Source organism: Salvelinus namaycush, chromosome 16, assembly GCF_016432855.1.
Source record: "Salvelinus namaycush isolate Seneca chromosome 16, SaNama_1.0, whole genome shotgun sequence".
Taxonomy (NCBI): domain Eukaryota; kingdom Metazoa; phylum Chordata; class Actinopteri; order Salmoniformes; family Salmonidae; genus Salvelinus; species Salvelinus namaycush.
In genome coordinates, this window is record NC_052322.1 from 11,937,823 (window position 1) to 11,964,203 (window position 26,381).

Consider the following 26,381-nt stretch of genomic DNA (forward strand, 5'->3'; position numbering starts at 1 on the left):
CTCTCCCCTGTAACTATTCCCCAGGTTGTTGCTGCAAATGAGAACGTGTTCTCAGTCAACTTACCTGGTAAAATAACAGATAAATAAAATAAAAGTAGTTTTTGGGGGTATCTGTACTTTACTATTTATATTTTTGACAACTTTTACTTTTATTCACTACATTCCGAAATAAAATTATGTACTTTTTACTCCATACATTTTTCCTGAAACCCAAAAGTACTGGTTACATGTTGAATACTTAGCAGGACAGGAAAATGGTCCAATTCACACAGGTATCAAGAGAACATCCCTGTCCATCCCCTGCCTCTGATCTAGCGGACTCACTAAACACACATGCTTCGTTTGAAAATGATGTCTGAGTGTTGGAGTGTGCCCCTGGCTATCCATAAATACATAAAAAAAATATAAAAAAATGGCGCCGTCTGCTTTGCTTAATATAAGGATTTTAAAATGATTTATACTTTTACTTAAGTATATTTTAGCAATTACATTTACTTTCGATACTTAAATATATTTCAAACCAAATACTTTTAGACTTTTACTCAAGTAGTATTTTACTGGGTGACTTTCACTTTTGCTTGAGTTATTTTCTGTTAAACTATCTTTACATTTACTCAAGTATGACAATTGGGTACTTTTTCCACCGCTGATATTTTGTGGGCGTAGCCCAGTCGCATGTTTTCGCAGCAAATTAAATGACGTTGCCGTTTCCATGTTTTTGTCAAGCTTGGACAGCGCATTCCTTGAAACTGTGGACCATAAACGGTATGTAGGGCCCAAAATATCGACATACCAACGATGCAACTTGAATTTTAAATCAAACTATGGAAATATTTGATACATTCTTCACAATCAATAAAATGTATAATACTGGTCATCTTTGCTAGCGTGAACTGTCATTTGGAGTGGAAACAGCGAGCCGATTAGCACGCTAGCTAGCTAACGTTACTGCTGCTGAGGTCGCGACATTTAGTTAAGCTAAATTGTGTTTTGGTTAGCAACTGCAATTATGGTTAAGAATTTTGCTAGATAGCTTAGTTTGATTGTTTATATAATGGTAACTTAGCTAATGCAAGTAAGTTAGCTAACTAGTAGTTGGCCACTAAGTAGCCAGCATTAGCTGCTAGTTGACGTGTTGCAACAGCGGGTTAACAGGCTAGCTAGCTAACGTTACCATTTAACCTAACAAGCTAAATTGCAAAGTTTCTACTTTTTGCCAAATGATGCACAGGTCAAACTAAAAACACTTTTGCTAGGTTGGGAAATGATAGCTGTCGTGTACAGAGTAGTAGCCATTCAGTTTGTGTGGGCGGGTGTCAAAAGAGAGTTGTTATTATTTGATGCACACAATGTCAATGTCAGTCAACGTCACATTTACAAATTCACCAGAGGGGGATTGCCATACCCATGCACGTAATTGATCTCCTAGAATATATTGTAGACCTAGATAAAAACAAGCATGTCTCTCCAAAGTGAACACCTGTAATTCTTTACCATAATAATACCAACATTGTGTTTTCTTTCAGATCTTTAACTCCAACTTGGCCAGCCAGGTGTTGTAGACCGTGTGGTGTGGCGTCAGTGCACCCCAGCCTGGGTGCAATGTTCCTCAGCTCCACATGAGCTCTACTATGTGGTACATCATGCAATCTATTCAAAGTAAATATTCCCTGTCCGAGCGGCTCATCCGCACCATTGCTGCCATTCGCTCTTTCCCACACGACAATGTGGAGGATCTTATTCGAAGGGTAGGTTGGCTGGTTGGCTTATCTTTGAACTGTAGAGATGAAATGTTAACACAAACACCACTGTACTTATCTAATTTGTTGTGTCCCAGAGTTGACTTCTTTGTAGTAAAAGAACTCCCTCAACCTCACATTCTCTCTGCACGTTGTTAATTGTGTCGATGTTTTGTAGTTTCATTGCTATCTTTTAACTATGCCACAAATTTGAGATGTTATTCAGTTGAATATGACTTGTTGTGTATGGTATCGGTATCTATTCATATTTTGCATACTGTTGAAAATGACATAATTGCATGTCTACCTTCAGGGAGCTGACGTGAACCGTATGCACGGCACTCTGAAGCCCTTGCACTGTGCCTGTATGGTGGCGGATGCCGACTGTGTCGAGTTGTTGTTGGAGAAAGGAGCAGAGGTATGTATGGTGGCATGTTTTTAACTCTCACTCATCCAACTTGAACTTTGTTTGAAATGATTTAGCTACTTGCTTACCTAGTGGTGTTATGTTGTAATGTAAAAAAAATAAAATAAATTTAAACATCCTGAGGTAATATTTTTTTCTTCTTTTTATACTGTACATGCTGCAGGCATTGATACATCTAACCTGCTCTTGATTACTCCCACTTGAATCCCCTTCACCTGAATCTCAGAAAATAATAGTGAATCTCTTATCTGTGAACTTAGGTCTATAATAGCTGCTATTGGTTACTATGTAATGCCTCCAATTGTAAAATAAACCATGCTCTCTCTCCCTTTCTCAAATGGACTAACAAAGTTTTATTGTATTCTGTGAATCCCCTACCTGTCTTCTCAGGTGAATGCCCTGGACGGCTACAACCGCACAGCGCTGCACTACGCAGCAGAGAAGGACGAGGGCTGTGTGGAACTCCTCCTAGAGTACGGGGCCCAGCCCAATGCATTGGACGGCAACAAGGACACCCCGCTACACTGGGCGGCCTTCAAAGACAACCCGGAGTGCGTCAGGGCTCTGCTGGAGAGCAGTGCCTGCCCCAACGCACGGGACTACAACAATGACACTCCATTAAGCTGGGCCGCCATGAAAGGCAACCTAGAGAGTGTGAGGGTTCTGTTAGAATATGGAGGCCAGGTCCATGTTACTAACCTAAAAGGCCAGACACCCATCTCTCGCCTGGTGGCCCTACTTGCCAGGGGCCTGGGGGCAGAGCAGGAGGAGGAGTGTCTGGAGCTGCTGTATAAGGCAGCGGGGAGGTTTGAGATCCGCCGGGCAGATGGTACCTTACCCAGGGAGCTCAGTAAGGATCCCCAGCTCCTGGCCAAGCTGACCAGTATGGTGGCTGAAGCACCGACGCTACGCGCGCTGTCACGGTGTGCTGTCAGACAGAGCCTGGGGGTGAGATTCCTCCCCACTGCGGTCAAAGAGCTGCCTTTACCAGAGTCGGTCAAAGAGTACTTACTGCTGAGAGACTGAACTTACAAGGGGTGGGACTAGAGGTGACAGGATGTGTAATCACTATCAATCGTATTCAGACTGGAAATCTGTGCTTAGCTCAAATTAGCTCAGAGTTGCACGTACCTATCTCACCCATTTAATAGTTTATGATGCATATATTCTGACAAAATTTCTCCTTAATGAGGAATGATGTTGATTCTAGATAGTATGAGGTGTTGTAGGCAGTCCAAAAGGTCACACTGAGATGAGGAAGTACTTAGTTCTTATGTGGTTGTTGTGTGTGTAAAATTTGAGTGATTCGCTTTTTCTCAGTGCTTCCCTCTTCGTCAGTGGGTCTGCAGAATCAGCCTTGCAATCCCAAAAAACATAGTGTAAAATATGGAATTGCATTTCATTCAATGTTGCATTTCATGATAACTGAGTATAATCACTCTTCGTGTTACAAAATAATAAACAATTGTAGATGACATATTTAAAATCACTAATATATTATAGAGATCAGTGTGCCAGGTAATGTTGTTACATAATGTTGATTAACAGATATGTGACTGTTAAACAAAATCATCTGTATCATATAGCACTTCCTGGCAGGATTGGGGTCAATTCTGAATTAAGTTGCGAATTGGTGTTTAATTCCATTGTTGAATTTGAATTGGCCACAAAAGTATAATTTAATGAAATTAAATTAATTGAAATTCAAATGGATAATTTATTGCATAAGTCATCATGCACATGTTTATTTTGACATGTATGGTTACCAATACTATATTTAAAACTCATTATCCTTCAACGAGTTTATCATAATTATAGTGGTTTGGAATATTGTAAGATCATTGTGAAGGTTGTCTATAATAATTCAAATTCACTTACATGTTATTAGATAAAATAAACATGTTTTCCAGAATGCATTAGCTCAACCACTCAGAACATCTCATGACAAAAATACAAACATCTGTGAGTTATAATAAAGCAAATATTTGAAATGGTATCTGTGTTCTTCAGTAAGAGGTGGCAGATGCTTCTGGCAAACTATTTGTCAAAGGATTGAGACTTGATGTTTCATATCTAAGTTTGAATTGTTTTTTAATTAAATTCTACTTTAATTCAAATTCATTTCAAATTCTGCTTCCTGTCGAGTGTGGCGAATTCGATTTTCAATTCGTGGGATGAATTGAATTAAATTCAGAAATTCTGAATTGACCCCAACCCTGCTTCCTGGGCTAAATATGTGGAAATGCCAGCCTGTCAAATATATAAGTGTGAAAATGTGATTTGCTATTTGTGTTTTCTATACAAGTTTTTGAATGGAAAAGGTACAGTGTACGTTGGCTTATTTTAGTTGAAGTATGCTGATGTACAGCCAACTATTGAAGAATACATAGATATTTTGTTTTCTATAGAGACTAGGTCAACTTTTATTTTATAATTTTTACATCAGGATTTTCCATGGTGCTTTTTTTGGTCCAAAACTTTGTGCACCACAGATTTAAATGTGACCATAAACAATGTAACCAGCAAACCATATAAAGGTCTTTTTCAAAATTGTTTATTTTAGGCAAAAGCTTTCAGTAATAGTAGAAATTGTCATAGTGGCATGAATTTGGATGTTTTTTTTAATTGTATTTAAAATATATAAACTATAGAAGCTTTGACCAATGTACTTTAGTTTGTAGTGAAACTCAAGTGACACATTTTTGACAGTTGTTTAATGTGCTTGTTTCTGTTTGCTTGTTTGCCAGGTGTGTACATGCATAACATTGATAGTTAATTTGGTTCTCTTAGACACCAATGTAAACCTACAAAGTGCATTTTTCTGTTAAATAATGAAAAAAAAGTAAACGCCTTCCCTTATACTATGTACCGCATTTCTGTTGTTTTTATGTTATTTTAGTTTAGACACCAAAAACTCCAGTAGGGATATTGGCAACAACTTATCATGTACATGTAGTTTCATCACATGCAATATTGAAATTGTCCAGCAGGAGTCTAGTCTGCAACAGTGCCTTCAGAAAGTATTCATACCCTTTGACTTATTCCACATTTTGTTGTGTTATAGCCTGAAATCCAAATTTATTAAACGTTCAAAAAAAAAATATTCTCACCCATCTACACAATAACCCATAATGACAAAGTGAAAACATGTTTTTAGAAATGTTTGCTAATGTATTGATAATAAAAATACATGTCTCATATACATAAGTATTCACACCCCTGAGTCAATACATGTTTGAATCACATTTGGCAGTGAATACAGCTGTGAGTCTTTCTGGGTAATGCTCTAAGAGCTTTGCACACCTGGATTGTACAATATTTGCACATTATTCTTTTAATATATTTTTTTTAGCTAAACAACCATTTTCAAGTCTTCCCATAGATTTTCAAGACAATTTAAGTAAAAATGGTAACTAGGCCACTCAGGAACATTCAATGTCATCAACTCCAGTGTATATTTGGCCTTGTTTTAGGTTATTGTCATGCTGAAAGGTTAATTTGTCTCCCAGTGTCTGTTGGAAAGCAGAATGAACTAGGTTTTCCTCTAGGATTTTGCCTGTGCTTAACTCTATTTCGTTTATTTTTATGATAAAAAAACTTCCTAGTCCTTGCCAATGACAAGCACACACATAACATGATGCAGTCACCACTATGCTTGAGAATATAGAGAGTGGTACTCAGTGATGTGTTGTGTTGGATTTGCCCCAAACATAACGCTTTATATTCAGGACATAAAGTTAATATCTTTGCCAATTTTTTTGCAGTTTTACTTTAGTTCCTTATTGCATACAGGATACATGTGTTGAAGTATTTGGATTCTGTACAAGCTTCCTTTTCTCTCTGTCATTTATGTTAGTATTGTGGAGTAACTACAATGTTGTTGATCCATCCTCAGTTTTCTCTAATCCCGGCCATTAAACTCTGTAACTGTTTTAAAGTCACCATTGGCCACATGGTAAAATCCCTAAGCGGTTTCCTTCCTCTCCGGCAACTGAGTTAAGGACGCCTGTATATTTGTGACTGGGTGTATTGATACACCATCCAAAGTGTAATTAATTACTTCACTGTGCTCAATGTCAGCTTTTTTATTTTTTTTATTTTGTATCTTTCAACAGGTGCCCTTCTTTGCGAGGCATTGGAAAACCTCCCTGGTCTTTGTGATTGAATCTGTGTTTGAAATTCACTGCTCGACTGAGGGACCTTACAGATAATTGTATGTGTGGGGTACAGAGATGAGGTAGTCATTCTAAAATCATGTTGAACACTATTATTGCACACAGAATGAGTCTATGCAATTTTTACTCCTGAATTTATTTAGGCTTGTCATAACAAAGGGGTTGAATACTTATTGACTCAAGACATTTCAGCTTTATATTTTGTATTCATTTGTGAACATGTCTAAAAACAATTCAATTTTGACATTATGGGGTATTGTGTGTAGGCCAGTGACACAACATCTCAATTTAATCTATTTAAAATTCAGGCTGTAACACAACAGAATGTGGAAAATGTTAAGGGGTGTGAATACTTTCTAAAGGCATTGAATAAATCTGTATTTGCTTCAATAGCAGGAGATCTAAGTATAGCATTGAAAAACTTGTTAATAATCTTCAGTAATGTTGTGTTATTGGGAAAATATGACAAGAAAGAAAGATTGGTTTAACAACATCTTGAGAAGTGTATACTCTACTCAAAATGATTGTATACATCTGTCAAAATAACATCCTTTTTACAGGATAATACAGTAAACTCTTGTATGCCATTGTTGGTGTGGCACCACTGAAGACATGACAGTTGAATTGTTGTAAACAACATATATTTCACTGTTTATCTGTATTTACAGTGGCTGCCACTCTAATTTTTAACTTTATCGTCACTGTGTAAAAACACAAAGCTATTGGACACATTTCAAATCCCGCCTTTGTTTTAATTGGCTGCTTCCCCTTTGATGACATTTGAGCAGGTTCAAAAGTACCACTCAATAATAATCCTTTGTTGAGTTACTAAGGTATTGTCTCGAGATATTTCCAATGCTATATTTTGGCCCCATATCCCGACACAGACAGGACGTTCCTTTCCCAGCGAGAGAAAAAAGGTTTGTTCATAAACCCTGCCCATTTCTACAGTTGATCATCTTACGTTATTATTATTACTTTTACCTTAACCACACTGCTAACCTTATGCCTAACCATAAATTAAGACCCAAAAAATCATGTATCTTTCCAATTTTGGCTTTGTGGCTTTGGAATCTGACGTGGTGGCTATAGAAGCTAGTGGAAACCAGAAAAAAAGGGCGAGAATTTCTAGAAGGAAACTAAAGCAACACAGAGAGGAAGAAGGCCCCCTCTCAGCACTCTCTCACACTACCTTCCTTAAAAACTGTACAATACAGTAGTTATCATTCACTCACATCTGTTCAATGTCTGGATTTTCTTCACATTAGTGCTACTGTAAATTTTCAATACTACTGTACATTACTACAGTAACAGTCAAAAGTTTGGACACCTACTCATTTCAGGGTTTTTCTTATTTTTAAAACTATTTTCTACATTGTAGAATAATAGTGAAGACATCAGAACTATGAAATAACACATGGAATCATGTAGTAACTGAAAACGTGTTAAACAAATCAAATTATATGTTGTATTTGAGATTCTTCAAAGTAGCCACCCTTTGCCTTGATGACAACTTTGCACACTCTTGGCATTCTCTCAACCAGCTTCATTAGGTAGTCACCTGGAATGCATTTCAATTAACAGATGTGCCTTGTTAAAAGTTAACTTGTGGAATTTCTTTCCTTCTTAATGCGTTTGAGCCAATCAGTTGTGTTCTGACAAGGTAGGATTGGTATACAGAAAATAGACATTTTCCTTTAAAGTAATGAAGAAGAACAGATCAAACGACAGTCCGTCATTACTTTAAGACATGAAGGTCAGTCAATTTTGAACATTTCTTCAAATGCAGTCACAAAAACCATCAAGCGCTATGATGAAACTGGCTCTCATGAGGACCGCCACAGGAAAGGAAGACCCAGTGTTACCTCTGCTGCAGAGGATAAGTTTATGAGAGTTACCAGCCTCAGAAATTTCAGCCCAAATAAATGCTTCACAGAGTTCAAGTAACAGACACATTTCAACATCAACTGTTCAGAGGAGACTGCGTGAATCAGGCCTTCATGGTCGAATTGCTGTAAAGAAACCACTACTAAAGACACCAATAATAAGAAGAGACTTGCTTGGGCCAAGAAACACGAGCAATGGACATTAGACTGGTGGAAATCTGTCCTTTGGTCTGATGAATCCAAATTACTGATTTTTGGTTCCAAGCGCCATGTCTTTGTGAGACGCAGAGTAGGTGAACGGATGATCTCTGCATGTGTGGTTCCCAAAGTGAAGCATGGAGGAGGAGGTGTGATGGTGTGGGGGTGCTTTGCTGGTGACACTGACAGTGATTTATTTAGAATTCAAGGCACACTTAACCAGCATGGCTACCACAGCATTCTGCAGCGATACACCATCCCATCTGGTTTGTGCTTAGTGGGACAATCATTTGTTTTTCAACAGGACAATGACCCAACACACCTTCAGGCTGTGTAAGGGCTATTTGACCAAGAAGGAGAGTGATGGAGTGCTGCATCAGATGATCTGGCCTCCACAATCACCCGACCTCAACCCAATTGAGATGGTTTGGGATAAGTTTGACCGCAGAGTGAAGGTGAAGCAGCCAACAAGTGCTCAGCATATGTGGGAACTCCTTCAAGACTGTTGTAAAAACATTCCAGGTGAAGTTGGTTGAGAGAATGCCAAGAGTGTGCAAAACTGTCATCAAGGCATAGGATGGCTACTTTGAAGAATAAAAAATAATACATTTACACAAAATATACTTTTTTGGTTACTACATGATTCAATATGTGTTATTTCATAGTTTGATGTCTTCACTATGATTCTACAATGTAGAAAATAGTACAAATAAAGAAAACCCCTTAAATTATGTTTCCAAACTTTTTACTGGTACTGTACTGCACTCTGGTGTACATTTTTCAATCCTTCAAAATATCATGATTTTCACTCATATATCAGGCTTGGAAATGTAAAACAGAAAGAAAAAAATGTTAAGAGAAAATGAAATTAAAAACGTTAGGAGAAAATGTAATATTTTAAATGTGACAGAGCGTTGTTGTAACTGCCCTCATCAGAGATGGTCTATAATGTTGTAACAATCCCTCACAACAGGGCTCCTTCTACACATAGCAATATAATAAACTGGGGTCATTCTAGTTCTAGAATCATTGGCTCCACATGCCCAAGGTTGTAGGCAGGCCAGGCCAGTGGTTGTTATGCAAGCTGTGATCTTAGGGACTGGATACATAATTCATTACATAGTCTGAGTTCGAAAAGGCACCCTTTCCCCCTTTTTTCCCACTTTTGACCAGGGCCAATAGTGCTCTAGTTAAAAGTAGTGCCTTATATAGGAGATAGGGTGCCATTTGGGATGAAGACATAGTTTCCTTGTCCACAGACTCCTGGCTCAGTCAGGATACAGAATATTGGAACAACACAGTTGGCAAACAAAGCAAATGAGCTGAAAATGTGATGTTAGCAATAATTATGATTAACACTCATTGCTGGCTGGTGTACTTGGGGAGAGAGTACAGTGTACTGGTAGTGTACAGTGTACTGTTTAACCAGTTTCTTATGTTGCATCTTGAATTGAATACCTGCTTCATGTCAACGGTTCTAAACTAAGAATTTAGAACCGGCCAGCTTCTAAAGCGACCAGCTTCTATTATATTCCATTCTATTATAGCTTTAACAACTTTAGATTGATTACAAACAAAGCTTTACACTGTGCACTAAGCATTCCCTTTCCCAGAAACAGACAGTATCTATTATTCTATTTAGAAGGAGATAGATAGACAAACCTCATGTATTTCATCGCCACATTCCAGAAACAGGTTATTGAGGTAACCAAAATAGCTGCAAAAACAAAGGTGCCTGTTTGTTTGTTGTAAGTATGAGCAATGTGAGTATGAAATTCAGTGTGTTCACAGTCAGAAATATGGTAGGCTTATGACACCCCATTTCAAACATCTGCTACACAGGGTGAATAGAATAGAATATGTTGCCCCTGGGAAAAATATTATACCTTTTTGTATGCACCCCCCAATACATCTTAAAATAATTAATGTAGGCGTATGTAAAATAAAAAATACATAAAAAGCTTTGAAATAGGCCTAGTCTGTATTTTCTTAAAGTAAATTCCGTACACAGTTTTTTATTATATGAGTAAAATGACTATGAAGACCTCGACGTAGAACCTCGCGATGATTCAAGGAGGAGGGGAGTGTCAAATTCCAAGACTAGAGAAGAGGAGAGAGGGAGAGAGAGAGGGGTGCAACGGTGAGTTTGTAAACAGTATATCATTGTCAAAATCTACAATCCACGCGTAATTCCGATGAAAATGTGACATAGAAGTATTGAAAGTCGTTACAGTTAGTGTGTACGTTTCTATCGTTGTCCTGTCGGCCATGAAATCTGAGTGGGCAATTAACGTTAGTTGACAGAACTGTTGTGGTCTGTCTTCTCGCTCGCACTCCGAGTGCCTATTTTCGCTTTCTAGCTAACAAGTTGGTTAGTATTTAGCTAACTAAAGTGTCAACTTATTATTTATCAGCAAAACTACACGACTATATGACATGCTCATGTTGTCATGCATGAAGTTCGTTGTTGTTGATGAGGTTTTAGTACTGCACATTGCTTTTCCCTGGCTGTGGTAGCGGCCTGTTCGAAGTTAGCACTGGGGAAAGTTATAGCTAGCGAAAACTCCCATCTTTTGAGTGGAATCGTCATGAACCAATCACATTCTTCTGTCAGAATTGATTGACAGCCCAATGAGCGATAAGGGTACGAGATCATGGTGATTGACATGTTGGTAGCCAATCCTTGAAAAGAAAGGGCGGTCTCATGCGGGAAAAGGCAGGTCTTGTGTGTGTTAAGGGTATTCGGGTCTCAGCTAGCATGCTAACTTGACTGAACATCTAATTTAGCCAGACGTCTGATGGTTTCAACTTTTAGCAGAAGTTAAGTCATTACGATTCTGCTTCTTGAGAAGATGATTTCGATTCTGCTTACTGAGAAGAGAGAATTTCATAACTTTAGCTAACAATAAGTTTTCTCCATCATCGTCAGCGATCCACACCATGTGTAGCTGAAAGAATAACCTGCAATAAATTACAGCACAGTTGATTCTTTAAAAACTGGGAGATTAAAATTCCTCAACATATGCAATCCTCCATTCTATTGCCAGTTGTGACTTTAACTTCAGCCATATATTTATAACACTGTTATAATAACTGTACCTCATCCTAGTCTAAGATTATGATAATATTGTTATCTGTATTGATATCTATACTGAACAAAAATAGAAACGCAACATGTTAAGTGTTGGTCCCATGTTTCATCAACTGAAATAAAAATCCCATAAATGTTCCATAAGCACTAAATGCTTATTTATCTCAGATTTTGACCACAAATTTGTTTACACCACTGTTAGTGAGCATTTCTCCTTTGCCGAGATAGACCACACCTGTCAGGTGGATGGATTATCAAGAAGTTGATTAAACAGCATGATCATTACACAGGTGCACTTTGTGCTGGGCACAATAAAAGGCCACTCTAAAATGTGCAGTTTTGTCACAAAACACAATGCCACAGATGTCTCAGGTTTTGAGGGAGCATACAGTTGGCATGCTGACTGCAGGAAAGTCCACCAGAGCTGTTGCCAGAGAATTGAATATTAATTTCTCTACCATAAGCCGCCTCAACGTCGTTTTAGAGAATTTGGCAGTAGGTCCAACCGGCCTCACAACCACGTGTAACCACGCCTGCCCATGACCTCCACATCCGACTTCTTCACTTGTGGGATCGTCTGAGATCAGGCACCCGGACAGCTGATAAAAATGTTCAGAAACAGTCTCAGGAAAGCTCATCTGCATGCTCGTTGTCCTCACCAAGGTCTTGACCTGACTGCAGCTCGGTAGCGTAACCAACTTCAGCGGGCAAATGCTTACCTTTGATGGCCGCTGGCATGCTGGAAAAGTGATGTTCAAGGAAGAATCCCGGGTTTCAGCTGTATCGGGCAGATGGCAGACAGTGTTTATGGCATTGTGGGCAAGTGGGTTGCTGACGTCAATGTTGTGAACAGAGTGCCCCAGGTGGCGGTGGGGTTATGGTATGGCAGGTATACGGTCAACGAACACAATTGCATTTTATCGATGGCAATTTGAATGAGAGATACTGTGACAAGATCCTGAGGACCATTGTCATGCTATTCATCTGCCACCATCACCTCATGTGTCATCATGATAATGCACTGCCCCATGTCACAAGGTTCTGTACACAATTCCTGGAAGCTGAAAATGTCCCAGTTCTTCCATGGCCTGCATACTCAACAGACATGTCACCCATTGAGCATGTTTGGGATGCTCTGGGTCGACGTGTACGACAGTGTGTTCCAGTTCCCACCAATATCCAGCAACTTCGCATAGCCATTCAAGAGGAGTGGGACAACATTTCACAGGCCACAATCAACAGCCTGATCAACTTTATGTGAAGGATATGTGTTGCTCTGTGTGAGGCAAATGGTGGTCACACCAGACACTTACCGGTTTTCTGATCCACACCCTACTTTTTTTTATTATTAAAGTTATCTGTGACCAACAGATGCATGTCTGTAGCCCCAGTCATGTGAAATCCTTAGATCAGGACCTAATGAATTTATTTGAAGAGGCTCCTGAGTGGCTCGGTGGTCTAAGACACTGCATTTCAGTACAAGAGGCATCGCTGCAGTACCTGGTTCGAATCCAGGCTGCATCATATCCGGCCGTGATTGGGAGTCCCATAGGGCGGTGCACAATTCGCCCAGCGTCGTCCGGGTTTGGCCGGGGTAGGCCGTCATTGTGTAAATAAGAATTTGTTCTTCACTGACTTGCCTATTTAAATAAAGGTAGCATAATTTAAAATAATTGACTTATTTCCTTAAATGAACTGTAACAAGGTAAAATCTTTGAAATTGTTGGATGTTGCGTTTATATTTGTGTTCAGGGTATATACATTCCTATTCATATCTACACATACAGTACCAGTCAAAAGTTTGGACACATCTACTCATTCCAGGGTTTTTCTTAATGTTTTACTAATTTCTACATTGTAGAATAATAGTGAAGACATCAAAACTATGAATAACACATGGAATCATGTAATAACCAAAAAATTGTATCTGTGTGCATCTGTGTGCGTGTTTTATGAGTGTCAGTGTAGAGTGCAGTGAGTGTGCATTGGAGCCAGTACAAGAATGCAACAAAAGGGGGTCAATGCAAATAATCCAGGTAGCCATTTAATTAACTGTTCAGCAATCTTATGGCATGGGGGTAGAAGCTGTTCAGGAGCCTTTTGGTCTCAGACTTGCTGTGCAGAACAGCCTATGACTTGCGTGGCTGGAGTCTTTGACCATTTTTGTCTTTCCTCTGGCACCGCTTGGTAGAGAGGACCTGGATGGCACCGAGTTCGGCCCCAGTGATGTACTGGGCCGTACGCACTACCCTTTGTAGCGCCTTGGGGTCGGATGCCAAGCACTTGCCATACCAAGCTGTGATGCAGCCAGTCAGGATGCTCTCAATGGTGCGATGTATAACTTTTTGAGGATCTGAGGGTCCATGTCTGGGACTTTGTCTGGTTCTGTGATGTGTCCATATTCACAAGTATTTGTTTGGTTGTCTGCTAAGTTAATAAAGATATCAAATCGAAGTTTATTGGTGTGGTGTTATATCTGTGGTGCTGTCTAAGGCAATGCATCTTAGTGCTTGAGACGTCACTACAGACACCCTGGTTTGAATCCAGGATGTATCACAACCGGCCGTGATTGGGAGTCCTATAGGACGGCGCACAATTGGCCCGGGTTTGGCCAGTGTAGGCCGCCGTTGTAAATAAGAATTTGTTCTTAACTGACTTGTCTAGTTAAATAAAAAATATGCATCTCCAAGACTAGCTCATCACCAAGATTATGTTCATTGCGAATCATCTGGGAGATGTACGAAGTTAGCACTGGGAGTTTTCACAACTATAACTTTCCCCATCTTTTTGAGTGGAATCGTCATGAACCAATCACATTCTTCTGTTAGAATTAATTGACAGCCCACTGAGCGATAAGGGAACGAGATCATGGTGATTTACATGTCGGTAGCCAATCCTTGAAAAGAAAGGGCGGTCTCATGCGGGTAAAGGCAGGTCTTGTGTGTAAAGGGTATTCGGGTCTCAGCTAGCATGCTGACTTGACTAGTACTGATTTTTGGAACAGTTCTGCCTTTTAGATCACAATCCAATAAGGTTACATCGACGGGGGGGGGGGGGCTGTTTTTCTGGTTTGCAGTTTAATTCTAAAAAGCTATATCAAATGTTATACATTATGTATATTTTTCTGTATTGGATTTATACTTGTGTATTGATCCATGAAAGTGTCAAGAACACATGGCAGGTGATTAGCTCCGGTTCATCATTGTTTCACCACTTGCTTCGTATTAGATCCCAGACTAAGAATTTGTGCGTTCTGTCTGATCTACTCAACAGAAACAAAACTAATGAATGTACATTAAATACAGGGTGTTTAAACCGCCTTAAAGTTCATAGCCCAGATGCAGCCTACCAGTTGTTCATAACACAGAGATCAAATGTCTCAGTTATTGGACAAGTCTGTCTTGTTTAAGCGTTGTAGTTTTGGCATCAAAACAACTTGGGCCATACAACCCATTCCCTTCCGTTCAAAAGCTGATGATCCATCTAATAAATAGACATTCAAGGGTTTCCAATTTCATTGCAGAAAAATGTCACTGGTGGATCGTTTGTCTTGCATTGTCTGTCTGCTCTGCCATGGATTTAGCTTAAAGACCTGGGCAGTTATGCAGACGCGCGAGCATTTAGGGTTTCATGTGTTCCAGGCAGCAGCCTAGATTTCTCTTGTTAGTCAACCCTCACAGGGTTGCAACTGAGGCCGCTAGCACCTTGTCTGTCCTGTCCAATGATTTATATACAGTGCGTCAGAAAATATTCAGACCCCTTGACTTAAAAAAAAAAAAAAAAAAGTAGGTTACAGCCATATTCTAAAATGTATTTAATTGTTTTTTTTCCCCCTCCACACAATACCCCATAATGACAATGCAAAAACAGGTTTTTATACATTTTTGCAAATGTATTAAATAAAAAGAACTGTTATCACATTTACGTAAGTATTCAGATCCTTTACTCAGTACTTTGTTGAAGCACCTTCGGCGGCGATTACAGCCTCGAGTCTTCCTGGGTTTGACGCTACAAGCTTGGCACACCTGTATTTGGGGAGTTTCTCCCATTCTTCTCTTCAGATCCTCTCAAGCTCTGTCAGGTTGGATGGGGAGCGTCGCTGCACAGCCATTTTCAGGTCTCTCCAGGGATGTTAGATCGGGTTCAAGTCTGAGCTCTGGCTGGGCCACTCAACGACATTCAAAGACTTGTCCCGAAGCCAATACAATGCAGGAGTGGCTATGTGCTTAGGGTCGTTGTTCTGTTAGAAGGTGAACCTTTGCCCCAGTCTGAGGTCCTGAGCGCTCTAGGGCAGGTTTTCATCAAGGATCTCTCTGTACTTTGCTCTGTTCATATTTTCCTCAATCCTGACTATTCTCCCAGTCCCTGACGCTGAAAAACATCCTCACAGCATGATGCTGCCACCACCATGCTTCATCGTAGGGATGGTATTGGCCAGGTGATAAGCAGTGCCTGGTTTCCTCCAGATGTGACACTTGGCATTCAGGCCAAAGAGCTACATCTTGGTTTCATCAGACCAGAGAATCTTGTTTCTCATGGTCTTGAGAGTCCTTTAGGTGCCTTTTGGCAAACTCCAAGCGGGCTGTCATGTGGCTTTTACTGGGGAGTGGCTTACGTCTAGCCACTCTACCATAAAGGCCTGATTATTGGAGTGCTGCAGAGATGGTTGTCCTTCTGGAATGTTCTCCCATCTCCACAGAGGAACTCTGGAGCTCTGTCAGAGTAACCATCGGGTTCTTGGTCACCTCCCTGACCAAGGCCCTTCTACCCCGATTGCTCAGTTTGGCCGGGCTCTAGAATGAGTCTTGGTGGTTCCAAACTTCTTCCGTTAAAGAATGATGGAGGCCACAGCCACCATGCCTCCATCTTGGCAGTCCCCCACGATTGTAAAAAATATATATTTTGGAAGCTATAGAAATTAATTTATGATGTATACATTTTTGTTTTTGTCATATTTATTATATTACAGACAACGTAAAGCTGCAATATGCAACTTTTTTAACAACCCCGACCAAATTCACATAGAAATGTCAGTTATGGATCTGTCATTCTTATTGAAAGCAAGTCTATGATGTGTAGATTTTCTATGCTTCCCGTTCTTAAGTTCACTGTTTGCGTCTTCGATTTTGTACAGCAGCTTCTAACAGCTGAAAATACAATAATTTTGGTTATTGAAAATATATTTCACTCCGCTTTAGATGGTACAATGATTCTCTACACCAGTGGTTCCCAAAGTTTTTATAGTCCCGTACCCCTTCAAACATTCAACCTCCAGCTGCGTACCTCCTCTAGCACCAGGGTCAGCGCACTCTCAAATGTTGTTTTTTGCCATCATTGTAAGCCTGCCACACACACTATACTATACATTTATTAAACATAAGAATGAGTGAGTTTTTGTCACAACCCGGCTCATGTGAAGTGACAGAGCGCTTATAGGACCAGGGTACAAATAATAATCTAATAATAGTAATAATAATCAATCATTTTGCTCTTTATTTAGCTATCTTGCATATAAAACTTTATTTGTTCATCGAAAATTGTGAATAACTCACCACAGGTTAATGAGAAGGGTGTGCTTGAAAGGATGCACATAACTCTGCAATGTTGGGTTGTATTGGAGAGCGGCTCAGTCTTAAATAATATTCCACACACAGTCTGTGCCTGTATTTAGATTTAATGCTAGTGAGGGCTGAGAATCCACTCTCACATAGGTACGTGGTTGCAATAGGCATCAGTGTCTTAACAGCCCGATTTGGCAAGGCAAGATGCTCTGAGCGCAGCCCAATCCAGAAATCAGGCAGTGGCTTCTGATTAAATTAAATTTTCACAGAACCGCTTGTTGAAATTTCGATGAGGCTCTCTTGTTCAGATATCGGTAAGTGGACTGGAGGCAGGGCATTAAAGGAATAACGAATCCAGTTGTTTGTGTCATCCGTTTCGGGAAAGTACCTGCGTAATTGCGCACCCAACTCACTCAGGTGCTTCGCTATATCACATTTGACATTGTCCGTAAGCGTGAGTTTATTTGCACACACAAAAATCATACAATGATGGAAAGACCTGTGTGTTGTCCTTGTTAAGGCAGACAGAAAAGAGCTCCAACTTCTTAATCATAGCCTCAATTTTGTCCTGCATATTGAATATAGTTGCGGAGAGTCCCTGTAATCCTAGATTCCGATCATTCAGGCGAGAAACTCGTTATCATGCAAGCGGTCAGACAAGTGAAAATTATGGTCAGTAAAGACAACTTTAAGCCTGTCTCTCGTGTCAATACTTTGCCCCTTAATAACCAGCGCACTTCTGTATGTTGTAAAAGCGTTACGTGTTCACTGCCCATATCATTGCATAGTGCAGAAAATACACAAGAGTTCAGTGGCCTTGATTTAACAAAGTTAACCATTTTCACTGTAGTGTCCAAAACATCTTTCAAGATGTCAGGCATTCCCTTGGCAGCAAGAGCCTCTCGGTGGATGCTGCAGTGTACTCAAGTGGTGTCGGGAGCAACTGTTTGCACGCGCGTTACCACTCCTCTATGTCTCCCTGTCATGGCTTTTGCACCATCAGTACAGATACCAACACATCTAGACCACCAAAGTCCATTTGATGTCAGAAAGCTGCCCAGTACTTTAAAAATATCCTCTCCTGTTGTCCTGGTTTCCAGTAGTTTGCAGAAAAGGTTGTCTTCCTTAATTGACCCCCCCCCCATAAACGCAATGGACATGTGCCAGGCCCGCCACGTCTGTTGACTCATCCAGATGTAACTCATATAATTCACTGGCTTGTATGCGAACCAGTAGTTGTTTCAAAACATCTCCTGCCTTGTCACTGATGCGTTGTGAAACAGTGTTGTTTGATGAAGGCATTGTCTGGATAGTTTTGGCCTTTTCCCCCGGCATTGTCCCAGCCATATCCTCTGCAGCAGGAAGAATTAAGTCCTCCACAATAGTATGGGACTTGCCTGTCCTAGCCACTCGGTAGCTCAACATATAAGACGCTTCTAGCACCTTCTTATTAATGGTATCTGTTGCAGTTTATACATGTCTTACTACTCGAAAGTCGACTTAATTCTCGCTCAAAAACTCCTGTAGCTTTATTTCAAATTTGCATGTTTTGCATCTAAATGTCTGCACAAGAGTGAAGGTTTCATCGAGTTGTGAGATAGCCACAGTGTGTTATATGTGCAAAAGAACTGAGGAAAGGCACCCAATATAAGTGAACCCCAAATCAATGTAGTTCTCATCATATTTGCACCTCTTCGATTGTCCAGCGTCCCTGTCTGTTGTTCGGTGCTTTCCCTGGCTGTAGCTCTTTGGCTGCGTCAGATTCACAACTGTAAGTGTCCATGCTAGCTGGGCTAACAACAACATGTAGAATTACTGATGTTAGCGTTGGATGTGCTTGTGGAAGCTGAACAACTTGTGTTGTCGACAGGTGCAGGTGTAGTATTGCTGGTCGTAGCAGTACTACCAGTAGAGCTGGTATGTATGTCTCCATGGACACGGGCCTAACTTAAAAAAAAAAAAAAAACATTTATCAATTTTTTAGCAAATGGAATGAGCAGCAGCTACGTTTGACTACATACGGACCGTTAGTGGAATTCCCACAAGAGAGTAATGTGATTGGATGTTAATTATTTGACAAGGCTACCTGTATTTGACATTGTGTTATTTCATTGAACACTAGATGGTTTAATTTAATTTTTTGCAGTGAAAGGAGGCTACTCAGGCGAGTCAAAAACCTCACCCAAATGCATAGCCCCGTTGGAAAATATAAATGGACTGTTTGAAAATGTGGGGGGGAAAAAATGTATTTCAAAATTATTTTTAAATGTGAATCACATTTTTATTTGGCTTACCTCCGACTGCATTGCGCGTACCCCTGGGGAATACCTACTCTACACAATTGCTTGTTTTGTCACATAAATTGAAATTAGGCGAACTATTAGTATTTTAGCAGCTAGGCAATATTGCATATTGTACCTTTTTTTAATTAATACTTTTTAAATGATATGCCTATTATGTGAGGTATATATATATACTTTTTTAAATACACAGATGATTTTTTTAAACATACTGAGTTACAGTTCTTATAAGGAAATCAGTCAATTTAAATAAATTCGTTAGGCCCTAATCTCTATGGATTTCACATGACTAGGAATACAGAAATGAATCTGTTGGTCACCGATACTTTTGGTCATGTCGTGTATGTGGACTCCTGCTCATCGAACATTTAATTTCAAAATCATGGGCATTAATATGGAGTTGCTTCCCCCATTGCTGCTATAACAGCCTACAGTCGTGGCCAAAAGTTTTGAGAATGACACAAATATAATTTACACAAAGTTTGCTGCCTCAGTTTGTATGATGGCAATTCGCATATACTCCAGAATGTTATGAAGAGTGATCAGATTAATTGCAATTAATTGCAAAGTCCCTCTTTGCCATGCAAATGAACTGAATCCCCAAAAAACATTTCCACTGCATTTCAGCCCTGCCACAAAAGGACCAGCTGACATCATGTCAGTGATTCTCTCGTTAACACAGGTGTGAGTGTTGACGAGGACAAGGCTGGAGATCACTCTGTCATGCTGATTGAGTTCGAATAACAGACTGGAAGCTTCAAAAGGAGGGTGGTGCTTGGAATCATTGTTCTTCCTCTGACAACCATGGTTACCTGCAAGGAAACACGTGCCGTCATCATTGCTTTGCACAAAAAGGGCTTCACAGACAAGGATATTGCTGCCAGTTAGATTGCACCTAAATCAACAATTTATCGGATCATCAAGAACTTCAAGGAGAGCGTTTCAATTGTTGTGAAGAAGGCTTCAGGGCGCTCAAGAAAGTTCAGCAAGCGCCAGGACCGTCTCCTAAAGTTGATTCAGCTGCGGGATCGAGGCACCACCAGTACAGAGCTTGCTCAGGAATGGCAGCAGGCAGGTGTGAGTGCATCGGCAGGCAAAGACTTTTGGAGGATGGCATGGTGTCAAGAAGGGCAGCAAAGAAGCCACTTCTCTCCAGGAAAAACATCAGGGACAGACTGATATTCTGCAAAAGGTACAGGGATTGGACTGCTGAGGACTGGGGTAAAGTCATTTTCTCTGATGAATCCCCTTTCCGATTGTTTGGGGCATCCGAAAAAAAGCTTGTCCGGAGAAGACAAGGTGAGCTACCATCAGTCCTGTGTCATGCCAACAGTAAAGCATCCTGAGACCATTCATGTGTGGGGTTGCTTCTCAGCCAAGGGAGTGGGCTCACTAACAATTTTGCCTAAGAACACAGCCATGAATAAAGAATGGTACCAACACGTCCTCCCAACCATCCAGGAACAGTTTGGTGACGAACAATGCGTTTCCCAGCATGATGGAGCACCTTGCCATAAGGCAAAAGTGATAACTAAGTGGCTCGGGGAACAAAACATAGATATTTTGGGTCCATGGCCAGGAAACTCCCCAGACCTTAATCCCATTGAGAACTTGTGGTCAATCCTCAAGAGGCGGGTGGACAAACAAAAACCCACAAATTCTGACAAACTCCAAGCATTGATTATGCAAGAATGGGCTGCCATCAGTCAGGATGTGGCCCAGAAGTTAATTGACAGCATGCCAGGGCGGATTGCAGAGGTCTTGAAAAAGAAGAGTCAACACTGCAAATATTGACTCTTTGCATCAACTTCATGTAATTGTCAATAAAAGCCTTTGACACCTATGAAATGCTTGTAATTATACTTCAGTATTCCATAGTAACATCTGACAAAAATATCTAAAGACACTGAGGCAGCAGACTTTGTGAAAATTAATATTTGTGTCATTCTCAAAACTTTTGGCCACGACTGTACACTCTTCTGGGAAGGCTTTCCACTAGATGTTGGAACATTGCTGCGGGGGACTTGCTTCCATTCAGCCACGAGCATTAGTGAGGTCGGGCACTAATGTTTGGCGATTAGGCCTGGCTGGCAGTCTGCGTTCCAATTCATCCCAAAGGTGTTAGATGGGGTTGAGGTCAGGGCTCTGTACAGGCAAGTTCTTCCACACCGATCTCAACAAACAATTTCTGTATGGACCTCGCTTTGTACACAGGGGCATTGTCATGCTGAAACAGGAAGGGGCCTTTCCCAAACTGTTACCACAAAGTTGGAACACCGACTCGTCTAGAATGTCATTGTATGCTGTAGCATTAAGATATCCCATCACTGGAACTAAGGGGGCTAGCCGGAACCATGAAAACAACCCCAGCCCATTATTCCTCCCCCACCAAACTTGACAGTTGGCATTATGCATTCAGGCAGGTAGCGTTCTCCTGGCATCTGCGAAACCCAGATTTGTCCGTCAGACTGCCAGATGGTGAAGCGTGATTCATAACTCCAGAGAATGCGTTTCCACTGCTCCAGAGTCCAATGGCGGCGAGCTTTACACCACTCCAGGCGACACTTGATATTGCGCATGGTGATCTTAGGCTTGTGTGGTTCTGCCCCGCCATGGAAACCCATTTCATCAAGCTCCCGACAAACAGTTCTTGTGCTGATGTTGCTTCCAGAGGCAGTTTGGAATAATGGCACTTAAAGTTGACCAGGGCACCTCTAACAAGGGCAGACATTTTACATACAAACTTGTTGGAAAGGTGGCACCGTCCTAATACCGTGCCACGTTGAAAGTCACTGAGCTTTTCAGTAAGGCCATTCCACTGCCAATGTTTGTCTATGGAGATTGCATGGCTGTGTGCTTGATTTTTATACACCTGTCAGCAATGGGTGTGGCTGAAATGGCAGAATCCACTCATTTGAATCGGTGTCCACACACTATATATAGTGTACTTTAAAAAAAGTTGGGGCGTGGTTTAGAAAAGCAGTTAGTATCTGGTGTGACCACCATTTCCTCATGCAGCGCAACACATTTCCTTTGCATAGAATTCATCAGGCTGTTGATTGTAGTCTGCAATTGTGGTGCCGGTTGGACGTACTGACAAATTCTCTAAAACAACGTTGGTGGCGGCTTATGGTAGAGAAATTAACATTAAATTCTCTGGCAACAGCTCTGGTGGACATTCCTGCAGTCAGCATGCCAATTGCACTCTCCCTCTAAATTTGAGACATTAGTGGCATTGTGCTGTGACAACACGGCACATATTAGAGTGGCCTTTTACTGTCCCCAGCACAAGGACCACCTGTGTTAATGATCATGCTGTTTTAATCAGCTTCTTGATATGCCACACCTGTCAGGTGGATGGATTGTCTTGGCAAAGGAGAAATGCTCACTAGCAGGGATGTAAACAAATTTGTGCACAATTTTTGAGAAATAAGCTTTTTGTGAGGATGGAACATTTCTGGGATCTTTCATTTCAGCTTATAAAACATGGGACACTTTGCATGTTGTTTATTATTTTGTTCAGTATATATTAAAACGTTTCCTTTTAAAGTATACTTTTTTAGATGACTAATGATACTGACACCGCTACAAATACTTTTTGTGCATGAAACATCTCATGTAAATACCGTAAAAATGACATTCATTCCTTTGGAGGACTGCTCCTATGGGGAGTGCCAATATGGCCGACCTGTGGCTTCAAAGCCTCTCAATGGCCAATACAAAGGATCAGCAATCCAGGGTTTATATACATCATTGGTCATGTCCTGTTTGAGCTACCAAATACCCTTTGATCTCACAGTAAAGTCCGTGAGTCAACCAATACATGACCACCACACAGCAAACCACACTTTCTTTCTTTTCTTTCTTTTCTTTCTTTTCTTTCTTTCTTTTCTTTCTTTTCTTTCTTTCTTTCTTTCTTTCTTTCTTTCTTTCTTTCTTTCTTTCTTTCTTTTCTTTTCTTTTCTTTTCTTTCTTCTCTGTCTTACCCTCTCCCTCCCTCTAAGCCTTTTGTGGGGTCTCCCCTACCCTCTAACCCTGGCAACTCTAGCCCTGTAGATTCCTGAGTCCTTTGGCTCCCTGCCTGCAGGCAGAGAGAACTATTAATACAGTTTGTTTAGCTAGTTTCCTAGCAGGCTGCATCAAACACTGCGGGCCTGTAGCTGATTATAGACAGAGACCCGCTCGACCTGCTCGCTCCCCTGGCCATTTGGGAATTGGGACGCAGACCAAGTTAACAGCGACGGGGACATTGCCGGCAGGCTCCGAGAGAGCGATTGGAATAGGGCTCACTGGCTGAGCTGACTTCTTTTGATGTTTCCATGTCACCTTGGATGAATGGAAGCTTAAATAGATGGGTGGACTCACTGAGTCTGACTCATATGTAGGCTATCGCATGTCTGAAATGGATATAATGAAAAGGATTTATGTGGAGGCGTTTTACCTCAGAAAGCACAAGAAGGAAGATTTAGACACCCACATTCTTTGCTTGTTCTGAAATTGTTTCTGTTGTAGAAACACAGATACAATTAGTCTTTGCAACATTTATTTTGTTGAAATATAACTTGATCTCTGAATTTGTTTTCTTATTTATCGCAAACAAATTGGTCATTATAATTCATAGAATTCATTTAATATTCAATAAATATAGTACCTAACATATGATTTGGACCAAACCTTTTTTCTAGCTATGAGTTAGACATGAGGAATCCAAAGAAATAGTGAAAAGCTACCCACGGCGTCCCTGCCACACCCCACTACAATCACATCCTACATCCTGATATTACCAGGTTATGACCACTAGATGGTGCTGTTTCAGGGGATTTTTATAAAAATTTCCACGACAGGGAACGGTTGATTGTCAAGGGCAATGAATTCCATTATCTTGGCATTAATGGATTTCGCCTTTGAGTTATCTCACTGAAATGTTCTTACTCTTTCAAATGACTGCTGGACTTGAACTTGTTTAGTTGTTGGAAGTGTGCGCTTAGTATTTTATCTGCTTTTCTGTGTAGCACCGTATTTTTCGTGGCGTCATTACGTCATCTACCTACGTTATATTGGTATGCACGTCAGCTTTGACATTGGTTTTGCACATCGGCGTTAAACTAGATGTTGGCATTTTTAGCTAATATCGACCAATTCCGATATGCTCACCGATATATCGTGCATCCCTAATTTAAATAGGCCTACATTAATTTTGTTCTCAACAATTTGTATGAATTTTATTTTCATGTATACTGAAAAAATATATAAATGCAACATGCAACTATTCAAAGATTTTACCGAGTTCATATAAGAAAATCAATCATTTGTAAAAAAAATTGTAGGCCCTAGTCTATGGATTTCACATGACTGGGAATGCATCTGTTGGTCACAGATACCTTAAAAAAGGTTGGGCGTGGATCAGAAAACCTGTCAGTATTTGGTGTGATCACCTTTTGCCTCATGCAGCGCGACACATCTCCATCTCCTTCGTGTAGAGTTGATCAGGCTGTTCGTTGTGGAATGTTGTCCCACCCTCCTTCAATGTCTGCAAAGTTGCTGAATATTGGCGGGAACTGGAACACACTGTCGTACACGTTGATCCACAGGATCCCAAACATGCTCAATGTTTGACATGTCTGGTGAGTATGCAGGCCATGGAAGAACTGGGACATTTTCAGCTTCCAGGAATTGTGTACAGATCCTTGCGACATGGAGCCGTGCATTTAAAGGTAAAAACATATATTTTTTTATTTTATTTAACTAGGCATGCTGAAACATGAGGTAATGGCGGCGGATGAATAGCACAACAACGGGCCTCAGGATCTCGTCACGGTATCTATGTGCATTCAAATCGATAAAATGCAATTGTGTTGGTTGTCTCGAGCTTATGCCTGCCCATACCGTAACCCCACCACCACCATGGGGCACTCTGTTCACAAGGTTGACATCAGCAAACCGCTCACCCACACGACGCCATACACGCTGTCTGCTGTTGTGAGGCCGGTTGGACGTACTGCCAAATTCCCTAAAACGACGTTGGAGGCGGCTTATGGTAGATAAATTAAATTCTCTGGGAATTGTTCTGATGGACATTCCTGCAGTCAGCATGCCAATTGCACACTCCCTCAACTTGAGACATCTGTGGCATTGTGTTGTGACAAAATTGCACATTTTTAGTGGCCTTTTATTGCCCCCAGAACAAGGTACATCTGTGTAATGATCATGCTGTTTAATCAGCTTCTTGATATGCCACACCTGTCATGTGGATGGATTATCTTGGCAAACGAGAAATGCTCACTAACAGGGATGTAAACTTGAGAAATAAGCTTTTTGTGTGTGTTGCACATTTCTGGGATCTTTTATTTCAGCTCACGAAACATGGAATCAACACTTTACATGTTGGGTTTATATTTTTGTTCAGTGTAGATAAAGTTGACACAATAGCGGGAGTGTTTACTAATGATTATAAGCAATTGTTTTGCTGACTTAGTCTGTCAAACTTTCTACATCTCCTTCTCTTTCCAACTGTGCTTTGATGCTCGAGCAGCAGCTAAAACGCTAGATACACAGGGGTGTAGAGCGCTATAGAATGTGTGAACTTTCATGCAATGCACATTTTCATTGCTTGCTAGTAAATAAATACATCGGTCTTCCTTGGACATGTCTGACTATTCATGACTCGTTAAACAGCAGTCGACAAGGTTGTTCTGGCTCTGAGGCCTATAATGCGCTAATGTTGTGTCAAATGGACAGTGCGCTAATCCTATCTAACCTGGTATGGTATAGTTTGATACGGAATCTTTTCTTACTTTAAATATATAGACTAATCAACGCTGATCAGGCCCGGTACGATATTCCACCCTAGGCGACCCCCCCCCTCAAAAAAAGAATGCCGGACCCACCAATCCCTGCAAAGTAGAATAGTAGTCTAGGCTAAAAGTGTCGGCTCGCAATGCACTTTAATGAATGCTCATGTGGAAGCCTACCGTTTCTAAAACAGACAATTTACTGTTAATCCC

The 26,381-nt window shown here is 40.7% G+C and overlaps 2 protein-coding genes across 3 annotated transcripts in view; both read left to right on the forward strand.

Moving 5' to 3' along the window:
* The first annotated feature begins 689 nt into the window (after nucleotides 1-689).
* Nucleotides 690-5,032, forward strand: asb8 (ankyrin repeat and SOCS box containing 8). The gene is made up of 4 exons (XM_039010451.1): nucleotides 690-765; nucleotides 1,527-1,748; nucleotides 2,053-2,157; nucleotides 2,557-5,032. Exons 2-4 carry the CDS (start codon nucleotides 1,620-1,622, stop codon nucleotides 3,190-3,192), a joined length of 870 nt encoding a protein of 289 aa, XP_038866379.1. The 5' UTR covers nucleotides 690-765; nucleotides 1,527-1,619; the 3' UTR covers nucleotides 3,193-5,032.
* Nucleotides 5,033-10,530: 5,498 nt separating this feature from the next.
* The window catches only part of LOC120060991 (cyclic AMP-dependent transcription factor ATF-7-like), a 50,562-nt gene continuing 34,711 nt past the window's right edge, over nucleotides 10,531-26,381 (forward strand). For both annotated transcript variants that reach the window (XM_039010452.1, XM_039010453.1), the window contains exon 1: nucleotides 10,531-10,565. The gene's annotated coding sequence lies outside the window, so the exon portion shown is untranslated. The remainder of the gene's footprint in view (nucleotides 10,566-26,381) is intronic.